The sequence below is a fragment of the Malurus melanocephalus genome, unplaced genomic scaffold, assembly GCF_030028575.1.
Source record: "Malurus melanocephalus ecotype Western Australia unplaced genomic scaffold, MMel_1.1 scaffold_33, whole genome shotgun sequence".
Lineage (NCBI taxonomy): Eukaryota > Metazoa > Chordata > Aves > Passeriformes > Maluridae > Malurus > Malurus melanocephalus.
This window is the reverse complement of record NW_026623265.1, coordinates 734,528-752,997: the sequence shown is the minus strand read 5'-3', so window position 1 is coordinate 752,997 and position 18,470 is coordinate 734,528. Positions and strand designations below refer to the sequence as shown.

The 18,470-nt window shown below is 34.8% G+C and overlaps 1 protein-coding gene across 3 annotated transcripts in view; it reads right to left on the bottom strand.

Moving 5' to 3' along the window:
• FMN2 (formin 2) overlaps nucleotides 1-18,470 on the bottom strand; it is a 169,886-nt gene that overhangs the window by 121,795 nt on the left and 29,621 nt on the right. For all 3 annotated transcript variants that reach the window (XM_057363968.1, XM_057363967.1, XM_057363969.1), the window contains exons 3-4: nucleotides 15,622-15,788; nucleotides 2,905-3,052 (exon numbers count right to left, since the gene is read on the bottom strand). In XM_057363968.1, the coding sequence (XP_057219951.1) occupies nucleotides 2,905-3,052; nucleotides 15,622-15,788 (315 nt within the window). The remainder of the gene's footprint in view (nucleotides 1-2,904; nucleotides 3,053-15,621; nucleotides 15,789-18,470) is intronic.

The window sequence follows — 18,470 nt, the reverse complement described above, 5'->3', positions numbered from 1 at the left end:
TTTTTCTTTTTTAGTGAGATACTTAGATTTCAGGTTGTAAACCAACGGTGAGATTAGTGGGCTAGGACAGTTTTGTTTTGTGGAAGATGCATAATCTTTGAGTGTCCTCACAAGTGGCTAAACAGTCAACATGGGACACAGGATGAGTGGGCTCTAGTGCATGCTTATTTGCCTTTTCCTGTGTGTTAAAGCAAAGCAATAAAATAATTGAATTTCAAATACCCTGTTGAGTTTAGATTCAGGCAATGCACTGAGATGGAGAATGGTAGACTGGAATGCTTTAAGAAGTGACAGGAAAAGATTTTGGGTATTCAGATAGAAAATTAATCCCATGTATATTGATCTTACTGGTGATGTTGGCTCATTTGGTCCAAAACCTTAAATTAATCCAGAACCAAAAAATGTTTTTAGGATAAATATTTACTGACTTGAACCCAAATTCATATTAGGTATTTCCAAATGTCCATTTTAAAATAAATGCACAACCTAAAAACCCCTCAAAAAAACAGGAACCAAGTTGACCAAACCCACTCCACCCCAAAACTCCTGACTACTGTAATAGCCCTTTTCTCACATCCAGCAGTGCTTTATACCGTACAGAGCATACAGCAAATATATTAAATACATACTAAACTGGTGATTAACTATTTTTGTAATTTAGGAAGGATTACCTAAAACCTTGCAGAATTTCATCTTACTATTTTTCTAACATTAATGTATATAACAAAACCAAATAAAATACAAATATTCTGCTGCATTCCTCTCTCAATCAATACTTTTGTCTAAAATCCATGTTTTTGTTTATAAACTATTGTTAACTAATGCTAATGTACCTCTTTAATCCAGACAGCAGCAATTACATATAATACAAAATACAGTTACCTGGCACACAATAATTAAAACCTTTTAAAAAAATGTTTGTCCCTGACAGATTGAAAAGGTGTAAATATATAATTTAGCTTCAAATTTTGAGCAAGGTTTTTATGCTCAGGTTTCACATCACTCACCTCCAGGTTCTTCAAAATGGCAAGCATGTGAACAATTAAAGAAAGTTAAACTATTCACCTGCCTGAGTTGGATTTAAAGAGTATTACAACTTTTCCTTTTTCCTCCATGCCCTGCACTGAAAAATCACATCAACATTTCAATAAATAAATTTTAAGAACTACTTAAAATAAACTTTAAAAAGTCACAATACACAATTTTCCACATTATTTCTATTTCTTAATATTTTTGCTTCCCTTTGAGGATGCAATGGCTGAGACAAGGAACAGACAAGTCCTATACACATTTCATCCATGAAGTAGGTATAATAAATAGAACAATATAAGATGGAAACAAACCAAATGCATAAAATGGATACATTTCTAAATTATTAACAGTGTCATTTTGATAGAAATACAATTCTAAATGTATCTTTACATTTCAAAATATTTTATGTTATCAGTATTCCTCTAGACTTTAGAGCAGAAAACTGTTGTTTACTTGCACCAGCCTCTGCTGGGCTAAAGCCTCAAAACAAATTAATAGGCAATTTTGTTTTTCCAGTGCAGAGTATGCTCATAAGTAACTGTTATCACATATCCCTTAGATCCAGCTAAGTCTCCAAGCTGAGAAACACAACCCTCTGAGTAAATGACAGTGAATTCCACCATCACAAATGGCAGCACTTTCAAGGAATACAGCATGAAACAGTAGATCATTAGTTAGATTATTAGATCATTAGTAGATCATTTGTTTGTTGGACTAGCTCAACAATCATGTACTGCAGCATTCCATCCTCTGAATTGCATCTGTGAGATGGATGCAGAAATGTTTCCTCCATCTCCAATATAACTCTTTTTGTAAAGGCACAGCATAAACACAACAACATAGCAATACTGGATTTTTGTTGGCATCACTTATTTTGTTTGTGAACACTGAAATAAGTGACACCAGTAAAAATAAATTGTTTTCATGGTGAAAGGTATCCATGCAAGAAATACTTTGCTCATGTTCCAGAGGTAGTGGCAGAGAAGTCCCAAACAGAAGCAAATCTGAAATTAACTGCACCCAAAGCCTACAAGCAATGCAAAGAAATCTGAAATAATGACTTAATTCTTCAAAACTGAGCAATGAAGGAAAGGGCCGGAAAGGAATGGAAAATTTGAGAATACTCTGGCTCTCCATGGAGTGCACGGGGATGAATGCAGTCTAAATGTGTTGAGAGCTGCTGAATACAAACTAATACAAAGCAAAACCTCCAAGAACCTGTGTCATTTGTGCATCAACACAACTAACAGAAAACAGGTTTGAAATTTTTTTCTGAATTTCTTTGTCCTCTACAAGGGAGGTTTCTTTCTTGCTTGATTTTGTTTTAATTTTCAGTTTAAGCAAAGCTGTTAAAGAGCATGAAGAAGATTGCAGAAATTTGGCTGGTAGCATAACCTCACAAATTTTAAGATAAATTTGCTTTGTAAACAAGACCTCCATTTAGTTTTTCAGATACCCCTCTGTCAGCACAGAGGCTGCTGAATCTCCAAAGGAATACCTTATACCACTCTAATAACTTTCAGTGTACCACCTGTGGGCTTCTGAAGTTTTCCCTGTTTTTGAGAAAAGAATACATATCTCCTGGCTCTGAAGGTATGTAAACTGGAAAAGAATAAAGACCATAGCACCTGGCAAAATCCATTCCTCAACAGATGCCAGGTACACATCTTGGTTGCTAACAAAAAGAATGCATTTTTTGTGAATATTTTTTATTAGATTCATACTAGCTAATATTATTTCTGATGCTAATCCAAGATTCTCAAAACCAGGTGTTTGTTAGCAGGTAAGATACTAAGTTTATATCATAGATTCTAAAACACAGCACCTTCCCCTATGCTATACATTTATTTTGTCTGTGTCCAAGAACTGTACCTTCTTCTGAAATTTTGGGTCTCTGTTCTTCATCTGGAGGTTTGGGTGGGGGCCACGCAGATGGAATTCTCCTTGGAAAGTTTCCTTCAATGTAATCTGTTGAATGTGTGGGTTGGCTGACTGCAGCCCAAGTATAAAGCTGGTCTTGCTGTGATAAAAAAAAAAAAAAAAAAAAAAAAAAAAAAAAAAAAAAAAAAAAAAAAGTTGAAAAGTTCATCTAGAAAGAGAAGGTCAAAATATCAAAGCTTTTGTTTCCAGCACAAATAACTCAATATCCCCTATATCAAGGTGGACTTGGTTTTATGCTCTTCAGTCTAATAAAAACTTCAGATAAATCTATGTTAAAATAATTATTTCATTAACAACAGAAAATTAAGCTTTGAGTTTTCAGCAACATGACAACATGTTAGAATACAGTTCAGCACTCTTGAGAATAAGGAACTCTTCGCCACTTTTCTTAGAGAGATAACACATTCTATCCCTTATGACTGCACTTCATCACATTTGGCCACTTTTATTGCTTGGAGGGAAATATTTCAGTGCACACTGTACCTAATCTTTTCATGCCAAACGCACAACCAAGGAAAATGAACAGGATTATTTCTGCATAACTTAAACAGATATACGCCCTCTTCGCAGCTGTATTTTTATCATTTCCATTTTAATATTTTTAGAAAAGCAAGTGAAAAGGTGGGTTTTCTTTAGGAGTAAAATGAAAACAAACCCAAACCAACAGCTAAAGGTATTCTCAGTCCTCTGTGTTCAAATCAGTTACATCCTTATTGCTCAATAGCTTTGAGGTTGAAACTGTTATTAAAAGTAGGACATATAGAGACTTTCTGTTGAAAACTAGGGCAAACTTATGCTTTAAGCTAAGCTAATAACTTATGCTTAAGAATTTAGACAACCAAAATTCAAGTAGTTATTCTTGTGACTCCTAGTATACATCAGCATGCACATCTTGTTATTAAACTTTTAGAATATTGTAAATTCTATAGATATCATTCACAGCAATTTCACAAGCAACCTAGAAAATTACCCGGAGAGATGCAAATATTGTAGTACAAAACCAGAAAAATAATCAAGTCACAGGATAAAAATACAGTCATACCACAGTAATAACTTCTTACAAAGGTGATGATCATTAGACTTTATTCATGCTACTGCCTGTGTAAAACACTGACACATATTTCATTTTTGGACTAATGGTTTTTTTTTTGTTGTTTTTTTTTTTTTTTTTTTAATCTTCACCAATAATGAACTTTGAAGAGATATGCAGGGGGAAGAAGACAATGATGGTTTTTTTTGAGGATAACTGCTATCATATGTGACTAAGTTTCTACTTGCCTAAAAATAAACTCAGGTAAGAGTGGTAATGTTCTATTGAGAGCAGCTTCTTGGAACAGACAAATGCTGGTTATAAAGTAGAAAGCTTTGTTTTACAGAGGGTGCCTCAGCCACGGTCAAAGGAAGCTCATTACACCTTCCCAGCACAAAAACCATGGCAAAAATCCAGAGATATATAGTGACTTTAAATAAAGGTAAAATAAATGGATAAAAAGCTTAATCAAAAACATCAGGTTCTTTACATAGCCTTGAACTCTATATTCCTTGAAAAGCCTGTCTTTTCCCCATTACCACGTTACTCTTATGTGATCATCCAAAAAGGCTTGATTAATTCAGTCCTTTGAATCACTTATTCTTTCCCTTCGTCTATTTCCAGCATTTTAGAACACATGTATTTTTGAGTTACTGCCCAACTTCTGAAACTGTACATTTAGCTAGATGTCGTGTTTCTGCACCATTTAAATCTCAAAAACAGAGAGGAAAATAAGAAACTTGAAAAAGACATTGAGGGAAAACAGAACATTTTTTTCTTGCTCACTCTACCACCTTATGCAGTCCAGGGAACAGAGGGAAGAACATGTTTTGCACAGAGTTAACTGGCTAAGGACAGATGATTTTCGATACGATTACATGTGGGGTTATAGGGCAGCAAAACTAAAGACAACAGACTATAGATAAGTTGACAGAGAATAAATGAGGAAGACAAACAGTTAAACTGGACATATACATTTCACCATGCCAGTTCTTGAAAGATCTAATCCAATAATTTAGCAACAGAATTTTAAAGATTAGCCTACATAAATCAAGATATGCTTTTAGAAAAATCTCAGAATTATTGTACAGATGGTATGCATTATGAAGGTAAGAAAATATGAAGTACCTGTGTTCTCACTGATATAATTTACAGCATAAAAAATATGAGCAGTTATAAATTAAAACATCACACAACTTGATAAACAACTGTTTACTCAGCATGGGAGCTTTGTTTGTGAGTATAGAAGACAGCATTTTTTGTTTGTATTGCATTTGGGGGGGATTTTTTTTACTCATTATCCTACACAGAGGACAATGAAATAGACTCCTCATGTAAGGGAAATTTACAGATGCAAGCACAGATTTTCAAAAATGCCTCCAAGGGACTTGCACTATAATGAAAACATCTCTCTTTTCAACACATAAACAGGGTATTTAACAACTACTTTCAGATTACTGACAAGGTTATAAACATAATTTAAAAGATGAAAAACCCTCATGAGAGAAGGGTAGCCTGAAGAGCTGGATGGCAAGTTGATAGTCCATAAATTACAATTCTGTGATGTCAAAGTACTGTTCAAACAAGAGAAACAAAATAATCCAAATTAAAAAAATCCTGACTTGTTTTTAGCATTAAAAATTGCAAAACAATTATCCATTAACCTAGATTTACACCATCAACTTGTTCTCCTTTCATCTTTTAATTTCAGAGGCAATTCTTACTAAATATCATTGTACATACAGTCAGTGAATATGCTTACCGTGATCAAGTTTTGGATACATCTGGAATTTCCACTTCATCTTGCTCGATCTCCACTATTTAGTCTTAAAAGCATCTCTTTCAAGGGAAAAAAATTACATATATATCCTTGTAATGAATGATCCCAGTCTTATTTATTCAGACTCATTTCTGGGCAGACAGTGGGAGCTTCAAGCTGAGTCCAGTGCACTAAATATGATGTTAAGAAGAGTTCTCATTTCCACACATCCTTACACAGCACTTTCCACTGGTTCTTAAAAGTGCAGAGCATCTGCACAGGGGCAAGACAAACTGCCTGCAGGATCTGATGGTACCTAATCAATATACATTTTACCACTAATAGATGCTAGCATTTAGAACCATAGAGAGACAAGTCTGTGGTTTAACTCACTCTCCTCCCAGACAGCTCTCAGTATGTGCAGAGAATGGCTTTTTGTTACAACTTTTAACACTGTGGTACCAGAGAATGAAACTTCAAGTACACAATAAATCAAATATTTAATATGTTCCTCCACTGTTTGCTTTGGAGATTCTTTCCACCTCATCCTTAAAGGTGGAAACCAATACTGGAAGCTGCTCAAAGAAAGACCTCTGTCAAATGACATTTAACTGGTGAACCCAAAACTAGAGCCATGAACCAGACCTGCAGCAAACATCAGAAATCATTCTGGTGGGCCCGGAACTTTCAGTAAAGGGATCACACAGAAAGTGATCACAGAGAGATTTTTCACAGTTTTTCTCAGCGAGACCAGTTTTGCTCCCTGGCCACAGAATGAATTGAAGATTAGTATGTCACTCAACACAGGAAGAAAATATGTAACCCTGACTGTGTGCTGGTTGTTTACAGGACATATTCTGCTCAGTGTTGTTTCAGTTTTCAATCTGTTGTTTTATCGGCTTCCAGTTCAAAGAATAATAGTTTCTTATTTTTCATACTATTGTGAAATAATAATCGTGAAATTGTGAAAAATGCTTAAAAGAGATATAGGAGATGGAGTTGCAATAGCAATAGGTATACATGCTTTTGCTCCAAATGAATTAAAAAGACTCAATTAGCAATGTGAGAATCAAGGGGGAAAAATCTGACCAGAAATATTTTGACAATTCTCAAGGAAATAAAAAAAAAGCCCAGTCAGAAGGAAAAGGTGAGGCAGTACTGCAGCACAATGCTCTAGAGCAGTAGAAGCAGTACCTCTAAACTTTCTTAGATAAAAGTGCAATGGTACTAACTTGCTTGGCGGCTCCTGTGCTGAGCTGTGATGCAATAGGGCTCTGTTTTGCAGAATTTTTTTTTTCAAATAGTGAACTTGAAAAGCTTTTCACTATAACCATAAACATTTGAAGTTATCCTGAAAAGGGGAGAACAGAAGTGTTCGTGTGTTCACAGGGAAGTACAAATGGGCCAGGAGGAAACACAGAGCGGTAATTACAAGAAGGCGTCTGCTATTCAAATCAGTCTGGATGACATTCTTTCAGTGGGAAGAGAGTGAGTAATAGGGAGAGGAAGAAGTAGAACTGCATTTAGGATGGGATGAGATAAACACTCGTTTAAAATAGAGGAATTATATTTTATGTTACTTGGGATAAGAACTTGCATTATTTGGGACAACAGCTCCAGGTTGCAGAGGTGTTTTCCATGCTAAGAACTCCAAAGAGCTTGTTCCACATTTGCATGTAATTGCTTGGCATTTAGTCTGTTTCAAGTACGTCGAAGGTATTATTTTCTTCCATTCAAGAGGTTCAACAGTTATAGTATCCTAAGTATACAGACTCTAAAAGGAAAGAAACGCAACTGCAGGTTCTTTGCTGCATACACAGAGTTAATTGGAAAAGCAAGGGTTTAGTTAGAGAAACTAGAGCCAGACTACCTCAAAATGCTCTTATCAGCAGGAGACTGCTTTATTTTAAGCAGCTTTTAAAATAAAGAAATCAATACTTTTAAGAGTGGGGAAAGTGGTTTACTTTTTGAAGAGAGATTCAGTTACAAAGCTCTGTCTTATGGCTGACAGAACCAGAGAAGTGATTAAACATGGCCCTGGCCTTGTGCTAGCTTTGGCTATTCTAGTGAGCACAGATGATTTCCAAGGTTAAAAACCAGTGAGTCCTTCATAATACTGTAATGCATAGCTGAAGCAGCACTTTATCCTCATGAACTAAATGTGTTATTTAAGCATTTTACTTGAGTCAAGGGCTTTTTTTTTCTTTTCAGGAAACCAATGAGCTTCAACAATGAATTTAAAAATACTTTGAGTACCAAAAATCATGAAGAATTTATTTCCCATGAAATGACTTGAAACTCTTCAACCAAAGAGAAAAAAACATGTTTGATCTCATCAAACTTTGTTCAAGATTCAAGACCATATCCTGGAAGTATGAGAGGCAAATAGACCAAATAGCATTGCAGTTAGAGCTCTCATGGGGAAAGGAAATCAGGAAACAAAATTTCAGATTTCTACATCTATTCTCATTCTGTTCCAGAGTTGTTGTCTTGGTCTTCCTTTCCTCAGTAACTTCTACATTTAGTATGGCTGAATAGGTTCAAATGGTGACCTTATAGTAAACCTTCCTTAGAGGAGTGAACAGTGGCTAACTTTCCAGACAAGACATTAAGACCTAGTCTCTCTACACATCCAACTAGAACACCCACTTGGAAGGCCACATCCGAAGATAAACAGATAATCAGCTGTTCCTGACACGACCTGATGCTTCGTCCTTTCCCATTGACCCAGAAAATGTGAGACAAGAAACTTCTTCATCAATTATTTTCATTTACACTGACACAAGTTTTCAGTATGTTTAGATTCTGAAAAATCTAAATTAAATCAAACTGCTTGCCTAGAAAATTCCTTTCACCTCTATGTGATTTTACAATGTGATTTTTGCTACTGTAAAAACTCTCTTTGAAAGAGAGATATGCAATATACAAATTCAACCTTCAATTTATTCACACTTCGATGCAAGAAAAGACATCCTTTTATAAGCAAAATTATGAAGAAAGATAGCTACCCTAAAAAAAGCCATAAAATAAAAAGATCTCTTGAGGCAACAGGCTGACCATCACCTTCACCAGATGCACGATACTAAAAAAATAACAGGTGGTGTAAACATTCAGTATATCGCTCTTGAAGCTGTTCTTCAAAATAACAAGCAAGCAAGCAATGCTCATTGCAAAAAGAAACCTGAAAACCTAGCAACATTCTACATATAAAACGTCTCAGTTGAAAGTCTATACAGTAGCTTAACCACCAGTAAGCAAAAAGAATAAAGAGAAAGAAAAAGGAAAAGGAGTAAAAGAAGTAGAAGACTGCAAGGCCTGAGGTAAAATAAATATACTATTAAAATTAAAAATAAAAAAAAAGGAAGCAGGGAAGAAGCATAAGAGCAATACTTCTGTCCAGTGATCAACATTTCCATTTAACTACACTCAGGAATATTCGTATTTGCTTGCCACAAAAGATAAAGCGTCCCAAAGTGTAACTGGGCAATGGAAGAGGAGACATGGGGGCTTTGATTTAGCCAAAAATGAACTGCCATGGTAGCCTGGCACTTCAAACAAAGGTCAAGACAGCAGATTAACAACCTGTTTCCTCTGCTCTAGTCCACAATTTTCACTTGTTCACTTTCATTCACTATTGACTCAAGTGTACTACTCTGACAAATTTCCTACAATAACACTACAGTCAGTCTTACACATGATACACTCAAGCACTGAAAGTGTGTTTGAAGAAATGCTGCATGCAATGTTGCCAGCTCTATGCTGCAGTAAAGCAATAAAGCATCCAGTAAAGCTGATGCCAGTACTTGGGGAAGATTTTTGAAAAAGGATCACTGGTATTTTGGCTCTCTGTTTTCTGAGAAAGGAGTCTATTTGCAATCTGTTTGCCTACCAATTTTCAGACTGATATAAGCAGTGCAAATAAGTTAAAATTAAGTCAAGCCTGCATGTCACTAATTTCTCTTCCTTCCGACTTGCAAAATCCCACCATCTGCTACTACTCAGCAGAAAGAAAGCAGCATCTTTATTTCCTTAGAAAGTATTTGCATCATCACAGGTGGCCAGGAGATAATAGGAAAACAGACGTTTTTTGTAGAATTTCCCATTCTTGCTGTCTCTCATTTCAGGAACAGATGACAGCCTAGTCAGGAATCATAACAACAAATGGCACAAGGGGCAGTGACTATCCCAAACTTTCAAACATGACTGTGTAAAATCACATCATAACACAGCAAAGAAAGATACTATCCAGAAGGCATTATTGAGCCTTTTCATCATAAAATGTGCTGAAACTTGATAAATCAAGAATACATTAACAGCTGTACTCAACACAGTAAGAGCAAAAWATAGAAGCACTGAAAAAAGATGTAGAGAGATAGCTCAGTCAAAATCAAACCAGAAAAAAAGTTGAAATTAAAAGATATTGCTGGTTAGGGCCACTTGAAAAAAAAAAAAAAGTAGTTATTCAACATTTCAGTGTCAAATAAAGTTCCTCAAACAAGGAATATGGATACTAAAGTATGCTTTTTTTTTTCAAAAGCACTTGCAAAATTATAAAAGAAAGTTCCTATCACGAAACAATTCAATTTTTCATTAAGATTTTAAATGTTTTAAACCTAATGCCCAGAAACAACACATAGAGTTACTTGAAAAACACGTCAAAAAACAAGTAGAAATTTGCTATGAAAGAAAAAAATTGCCCATAGCTTAAGACAATACAACCTGAACTGGAAAATCTGAAATGGAAAGTCATAATTAGGAACCATGCATCCACAGGGTGTGCTAATTGCAACTTCTGAATAAAATGCAAACACCAAGTACTGTCAATATTTCTTAACTGAGAAGTTAAAGAAAGTTGCCTCACACTGATAGGAAAATACTCCACCTACTTTCATTGGTGTATGAGTGGCTAAAATTCTAACGCAAATATGTGTAATTTATACACATTACTGATGGCTCTCAGAAGAAAGATATACCTTCTAGCTATCTTATACCTTCTGTGATTAATCAGAGAGGAGCTATGCAGCTGATATCCCTACTCATTAAAACTGTAGTGCACCAATAGGTCCACCAAACCTGCCTGTTACATTCTTGCAAAAGATGCACCATTTAGCCAAGTCAATTTTAACTCTAATGGGATATCATAATGAGACAACATGCTAAAAAGTTTGAGACTACAGCTGCACTAAATGTGGAAAGTGAGGTAGATCTCACTGCTAACAAGTGACATCACAAGGGGAAAAGGCCCCAAGCTGCACCAGCAGTTTAGATTGGATATTAGGAAAAATTTATTCCCTGGAAAGATAGTCAGGCATTGAAAAAAGTTGCCTGGGGAAGTGGTGGAATCATCATACCTGGAAGTGTTCAAAAGGAATGTGGATGTGGCACTTGGGAATTTGCTTTAATGGTGAACACAGGGGCGCTGAGGGAATTTGCTTTAATGGTGAACACAGGGGCGCTGACTTAATGGCTGAACTTGATTATCTTAGAGGTCTTTACCAACCTTAAGGAGTCTATGTTTCTGTGGTTTACAAATGGAAAAATTTTTCACAAAACATTAATTTCTAACATATCATTCATGCAAAAGACATTTTATTTTAATTTGAATCTTTAGAAACCCCCTTGAATAACACAACTGCTAAAATGGTAAAAATTTAAAAGTCAAGCAGTCAATGGCTATTCAAAAAGCAATTTTTTCAGAGAACATGCTTTGCTCTTGCTAATCTATCTTTAAGCTGTCCATTTATTTGCTTGACTTTATTTATTTTTTAGTTAAACCCTCTGGTTTTCTTTCATAAAATAGTAGCAGAAGCATGAGAGACTAAAGATAGCCTGATGAGTAAGTTGTCATGACATACATGAAGCAATGATAAGCAGTCTCACTAAGAAATGGAAAACTAGCAGTAAGTGCAATATAATTCTAGATAGAGAACCTGCCGCTGAATACTTACTTCCTCTTTAAGATACTCTTCACATTACAAGAGTGGGTAAAAAGAGCTATAACAAAAGTTTCCGCTGCTTCTCAAAAGCAAGTATCTTTAAAACCCCAACCCTGTCTATTTCTGTTACTTTTAAAACTTTGTTCCACTTTTACTTTTCAGACAAATCCTCTATTCTGGGCAACAGCCATCATCTGTTTCAAAAGAAATAATTGATAAAACAGGCCAAGACTGACCATGCCAGTTTTCTCACAAGTTCTTAAAACGGTTCTAAAGTTTCTGTCGTTTGGGCTAATTCGACAAAAAGGTCAGAGACACTTGTTGAACATGCCATCTCCAACCATCATTAAAATCTATCCAAAGATCTGACTAATACATAAGCATCTGGAAACTGGACACTGTCCTCAGCATAAATGTAAGGACAGCTGCTAGTTTGCTGAAGATTTGTGCTCTCTGGCATTTTTTGACCATTCATGTTTGTCATATACTAAAAAAATGAGTAAGCATCACATTCAAAAAGCATAGCCTACACCAGATACAATTGGCAAGAATTTAAATTAAACTGACTTCTAGGAGATGTAATAATATCAGCCTGAGAAACTAAGAGCTGTGAAGGTTGTCTTTACTTTTAATGCACTGCTTAATTGCAGTCTGACAGAGGGGAAGAGAAAGAAATACGTTCAAAAAGAAATCAAAAAGAAGGCAGGTACCATTTAATGGCCTGCACTGAAGCCTGGAATATCTTGGGAGTAAAAAAGCAAAATGTATCTCTTGCATTACTGAGAAAACAGGCACAAGATTTGGATAGACAGGGAGAAGTAGAGGTGACCAGCAGACATGAATAATAAAGAAAATGAGAATATAATCAGAATGTGCAATTGCAAATATTTCAAGAGATTTCAGCATTAGCCATGTTAAATTAAATTCACTAGAGGCCATCCAGAAAAGGAGATCAGAGTGAGAAAACAGGACTTTAAAATAATCTGTTTATATTCATCTTGAGCCATGAGCAACAGATTATAGAGTGAACAAAAAAATTGTTTTCATAAACTGTAGCCTAACATCTTAAACAAATAACATCTGTGGGACCACACTTAAGCAATAAGGGAATCATGGATTTTATTGAATGCAACAAAAAATAGTACTTTAAAGTTCAGAAATACGAGGGATCAGTCACAAAAGGAGAAAAGGCAGGATTCAAGGTAAGGTTTCAGTGGAAAGTGTGTTGACAATTCTGAAAAAAAAAAAAAATCTGAAAGAGTGACCTAAGAGACTTTACAAGCACTGGACTGAAAAAATCAGAACAGCCAAAGAAGAAATACTAAGGAAGAGGCAAGCCCCACAGCTGGATGCAGAAGGGAGGAAGGACAACAAGGTGGCAGGGACCAGGATAAGGCTACAGGACCTTTGTTGCTGGCAGTTTCAGCTAACTGAAAAGGATATCAGCCAAATTSAAGACAAACCAAAATTGAACAGGGGTCTTATAAACTCAGAGACAAAAGAAGAATATGGGTCTGACTCTGGTCCCAATTTTGGAGTAAGATCCAAAAAGATGTACTTCCTAATTTTAGATGGGTGAAATTTAGGTATAACTTAAGGCTAATCTGATTCTTCTGTCTTTGAAATAAACTGTTAGATTGACATTAAAGTCTTGCTGTAATGAATTTTAAAAAACCAACAAACAAACAAGCAAGAAAAATGTGAATAAGAAAAAAAACCCAAAGTACAGACATGGAGAGAGATGCAAGAGAGGACATGATTCACCAACATTACATGTCCTTTTTAAAGTAATATTCAGCATCATCATAATTTTTTTCAAGCTCATTTTTGTTTGATTCCCTTACATAACAACTAGCATTTATTTCCCATGAAAGACTTTATTTATTCTAAGAAGCAAATTCAGTTTGGAGATGCATAGTTTTCAAGTTTTCAGCCATTAGTATTTCTACTGCAAGTTCTAAACAGCTACATTTTGGAGAACATGTAATGAATAAACCATGTAATGATAGGTATGCCTATACTGTGGTCACCAAGGCTGGACTAGAAACATATTCCAAAACTCTCTATCAGCAGCTCTCTGTTCTGCTCCACATGGCACTCAATTTTTGAGATCCTTATGTTCAAGACAGCTGCACATGCTCCTTTGAAGTAGGATGAACTAAAACTCTCTATCAGCAGCTCTCTGCTCTGCTCCACATGGCACTCAATTATTGAGATCCTTGTGTTCAAGACAGCTGCACATGCTCCTTTGAAGCAGGATGAACTGGTGGTTACATAACAGGGCAGTACACTACTTCTGACACTCTTTCACCAGGAGTGTGATCTATTTAGGAGATTTATATTTCAGGAGAAAAATAGTCATAGAAGCTGTATTTGTGACTTACTGATAGACCGAATTAAGACCACTGCTAATCCAGCAACATCTTAAACTCCTGACCTTGACAGACAGCTGATGTGGCACTAAGCTACTACATTCCTTGTGTTGGATATGTTAAACAAAAGATAACTAAAATACCTCTTACTCGACAAAGCACGGTATATCAATTGAAAACACCCTTTTCGGCTTTTTTCCAAGTTTTGCATTTGATAAAAATTCCCTTTACAATGGAGGAGAAGTTTTTTAGGAATGTAATGTTCAATACTCTAAAGGAGATTGCTGAATATATGGCAACAGCAGGAGAACAGAAAACATTACCATACTCTTTTAAACAGCCTGAAGAATAAAAAGCTTGTCTTTTCAAGTAACTTTTATGAGTACATTTAACCACAAGCACTTTCAAATGCTGTGTGATTTTAAGTTGTTTAAGTAACCTCAGTTTAATAGTTACACTGCATTTTTCAATTAATTTCCAAACCAGTTAAAAAGGTTTCAGTGTTGTTTCTTAAAAAAAAACCAAAACAAATAGTAACAGCAAAATCAAAACATAAACATATAATATCGTTAGAGGGACCATGGGATGTTTTTGTAGATAAAATGTGTTATTTAAGAAAGCTTATATTAGAATTCTTTGGAATAATTATTCTCTCAGTGTTCCCGTCACCAGTTGTTTTAAATTATTCTTCAGGAAAGAAGAGAAAGATTTAAAGAGTTCAGAAGAAATCACATTCTCTCACATCTATGTCAAYCCTTTTGTGAGTGTTTCTAACCAAGCTCCAGCTAAATGTGTAGAATAGGGATGATCATAACTATACCAGCAAGGTATCAAGTAGATTAGTTCCTATTTGCATGTAATTTTGAAGTTAATTAGTGAAGAGAAAATCCCTGATTATCTTTAGCCACATAAAACAGTAAAAAATGTCATGGGTTACAACAAGAAGACATTCTAATGCTGAATTAATTATCCAAGAGAAAGGAAAAGCATGTTAGAGTATGTCCACACCCCAAGTTTGTAACAATATTTTTTGCATAAGCACCTGGCCAGATAGTCCACAAGCACAGGTAAAACTGTAGCTGGAATGCCAGCAAACCTGCAGTGGCCCCTGCACTATTTTGTATCAAAAGTATCTGGGGGGGTGGGGGGGGGGGGGGGGGGAAATCTAGCATAGACATCATGTTTGGGTAATGTAAAATTTTGCAGCATGCTATTTTCTGGTTTTCCTTTAATTTGTATTTTTGGTGAAGCAGCTATTGATTGAAAACTTGGTACCAGCATAGTGTGCTTTGATTCAAAGACAACAATGGAATCTACAAAGAATGGAACAGCAGACTAAGATATGAGTTCAAAAGTTAAGAAATCAAGTTATAGGAGAATGTACTTATGCTTACTAGGATACAAAATCATACATAACTGATCACAGAAAAATAGCTAGTCACTCTCCTAAGGGTAATTTTCAATAAAAAGACAAACAGAATTCTCTCAGGAGGGATAAACTCTTAGCAAACCATGTCCTGCTTGACAAAAGAGAACTTTTTCAGTACTTACATCAAATGTGGGTGTGCTTTGCTGGGCACTCTGACTACACGGCTCTCTGAAGCAGTCAGTGAATGGAAGCAAAAGACCCATAGCAATAATGCGAGAACACAACTTTTCTGCTTCTTCTTGCGGCGCATTTTCCTGCTGGCTGAAGAGCTTTTCCAGCAGAGTTCGTCCTGCCAAGGTGATGACAGATCAATAAGAATTTGTAGCTACTCTCAGGATACAAGTATTCAGTCATTACAATATGTATTGAAAATCCAAACTATTAGTAGTAAAAATATTAAATAAAAAAGAATCATTTAGAAAAGTATCTGTTAGCAAGTCGTTAATGTAAAATATTTCTAAATAATGATTGTAAGTGATCTGGAGCCTGATTAGGAGAGTCAAGAAAATATATGTATATATTATATGTATACATATATATGCACTGGCTACACTGTGAAGAAAGAACAAAAACCATGAGTTGTAATTGTGTCAATTTTCTATACAACTGTTCTGAAGGGAAAACAAAGATATTATCAAGAGATGAAACAACTTCTCCCAAAGAGTTACACAAAATTATTTTCAACTCCTAGAATGAGCCTTTGGTTTTTGAATAATGAAATTATAATGGTTGTCGAGAAATTGTGTTCTGTATCTTGGCGAAACTCAATAAAAGAATAGTATTAAAATCCCCTAAAAACTATTCTGTATAGAATTGTATTTAATAGAGCTTCAGAGCAGTGGAGTGCTCCAAACAAAAATGCAGTATTGCAAGAATCAATTCAGAGAAGTAAAGCTTTTAAAGAGTAATAAGATACTTATTCCTCTTATAGATCCAGATTTCATGATCAAAGTGTTTTCCGATTTTATCCAACCAGAACATGAAAGGAGAGCATATGTTATGAAATATATTAGAGGAGAAAATGTTAATGGTTTGAAAGATGACAATGCTTTGTGAAGTTAGCCAAAAACAGATTATAAAAATTAGTTACATACATAGGTTGCAGTAAAACATAATTGTAAGAACATTAAGTTGCTTAAGCTCTAAAAGAAAGGTGCCAATGTTCAGATTATCATGATGTTGATAAAGAGATTAAAAATAGATCCACTGAGAGAGAAAAGACAAATGGAGTAATGAAATTAATTTCACGTTTGAGTATAAACTAGCTGGCAATACAGTTTGTATCTAAATAAGTTACTATAGGCTGTTTTTTCTACCCACTCATTCAAAGCCAAAGATGTTTCTCCCCCCCCCCCCAAAAAAAAATACTGTTTTAAGAAAGCATTTTAGTGTAATTTAGCATAATAGTAATATTGATAATTCTACTGTTTTTATGTGCAAGATTTCTGATTTAACAGTGTCTTTATACAAACTTTTAAATTTCCAGGCTTTCTGAACATATTAAGAAGATTTTTCTTTTAAACATCTGGAAACAATTTTAAAAGGATATTGTAAGTGACATTTGGCCAGAAGTTTCTGTATTATTTTAACTTCATGTGACAATACACCCTAAAACAATGCATTAAAATGTAGGAAGTTACTTCTAARATTTTCTTCTCCACATCTAAAGATCTGATAATTATCTGATTATTAGTCCAAGTTTCCTAGCCCTTTATTAGACATACATTCAAGGGAATTAGATAGGAGATCAGATATAAATTTGTAAGAGACATAAATTTTGCTGCATTTGACAATTAGTTTGCCTCTGTTCATTGGTTACACCATCTACAATGCAATGGTAACAAAATTGCTTATTCAGCATATCCATCTATCACAGTTCAGTTGCTCAATCTTCAAAATAATTTATCAGTTGAAGACAGTCTTTCTTGATGACCCYTGAAGATCACTTTATGCACACCCAAAAAGAAAGGCAAGAAAACTACACAATTCTGCATGCTATATTATATTCTGAAATGTTATCTATGTCTTCTAAACATCAGACTTGATATATTGCTTTTTTAATCAGGGTATTTCAACATTTAAATAATCTTGTCATGTTTAGAGTGTTTTCTCCAGCATTACTCAGAACCAGAATAGTCCCTCCCTTTTGCTTTGACCTAATTAGCAGGAACAATTTCTGTAAATTACAAAAGAGGAAATGAGGCACTTTATTCCCCTTAATCCACCCATTCATTTGCTRATTTTTATGGCATTTAACTGTCTTGCAAGTTCAAATACATTGTTCAGACTCTTAGTTGCTATTCAGTTGGAGTTTAATTTGTATATTGGCTTTTAACTATCGCCTAAAAATACTTTTGTATTCAAACAAAGTAAGTATATGTGTAAAAAAAGTATTAATGAATTGAAGTAATGCAAATTATGGTAAGAGAAATTATGACATTTTGTCCACCTGAGCATGAAATGGTCATGAAATAAATATGATAGTAAAAATTATTTAATTATATTAGAAAGTACTTTTTAACCTAGAAGAATCAATAATTTGATTTAACTTGATTTTCATACTATTAAGGTGTTCTTTTCACCAAATACATGACAAGTCAAAAAAATAAACATTCTCAATACAAAGGTGGCAATGTTCATATGGATCTGTACTCTAATTCAGCCTGTGTGTTCCTTATAATTGCTATGGAGATACAAAGACAGACGGAAATTTAAATTACAGAAATATGTTTTGTTCATTCAGTTAACACATTTTACTAAATGCAAGCTGAAAAAAATTCAATTTTCAAAACATACAGAAATAGTTTTACTGCAAGAAGCTATGAAAAAAATCTCTGTATCAACATTGAATGGGTTGTATGTTTAAAGCACTTAATATATACAACATAGAGAGAACATAATGTTCAGCCACTGAAGTTTTGTACCTAACCAGGTAGGACTCATCATCAAATTGAATGGTCAACATAAGTGT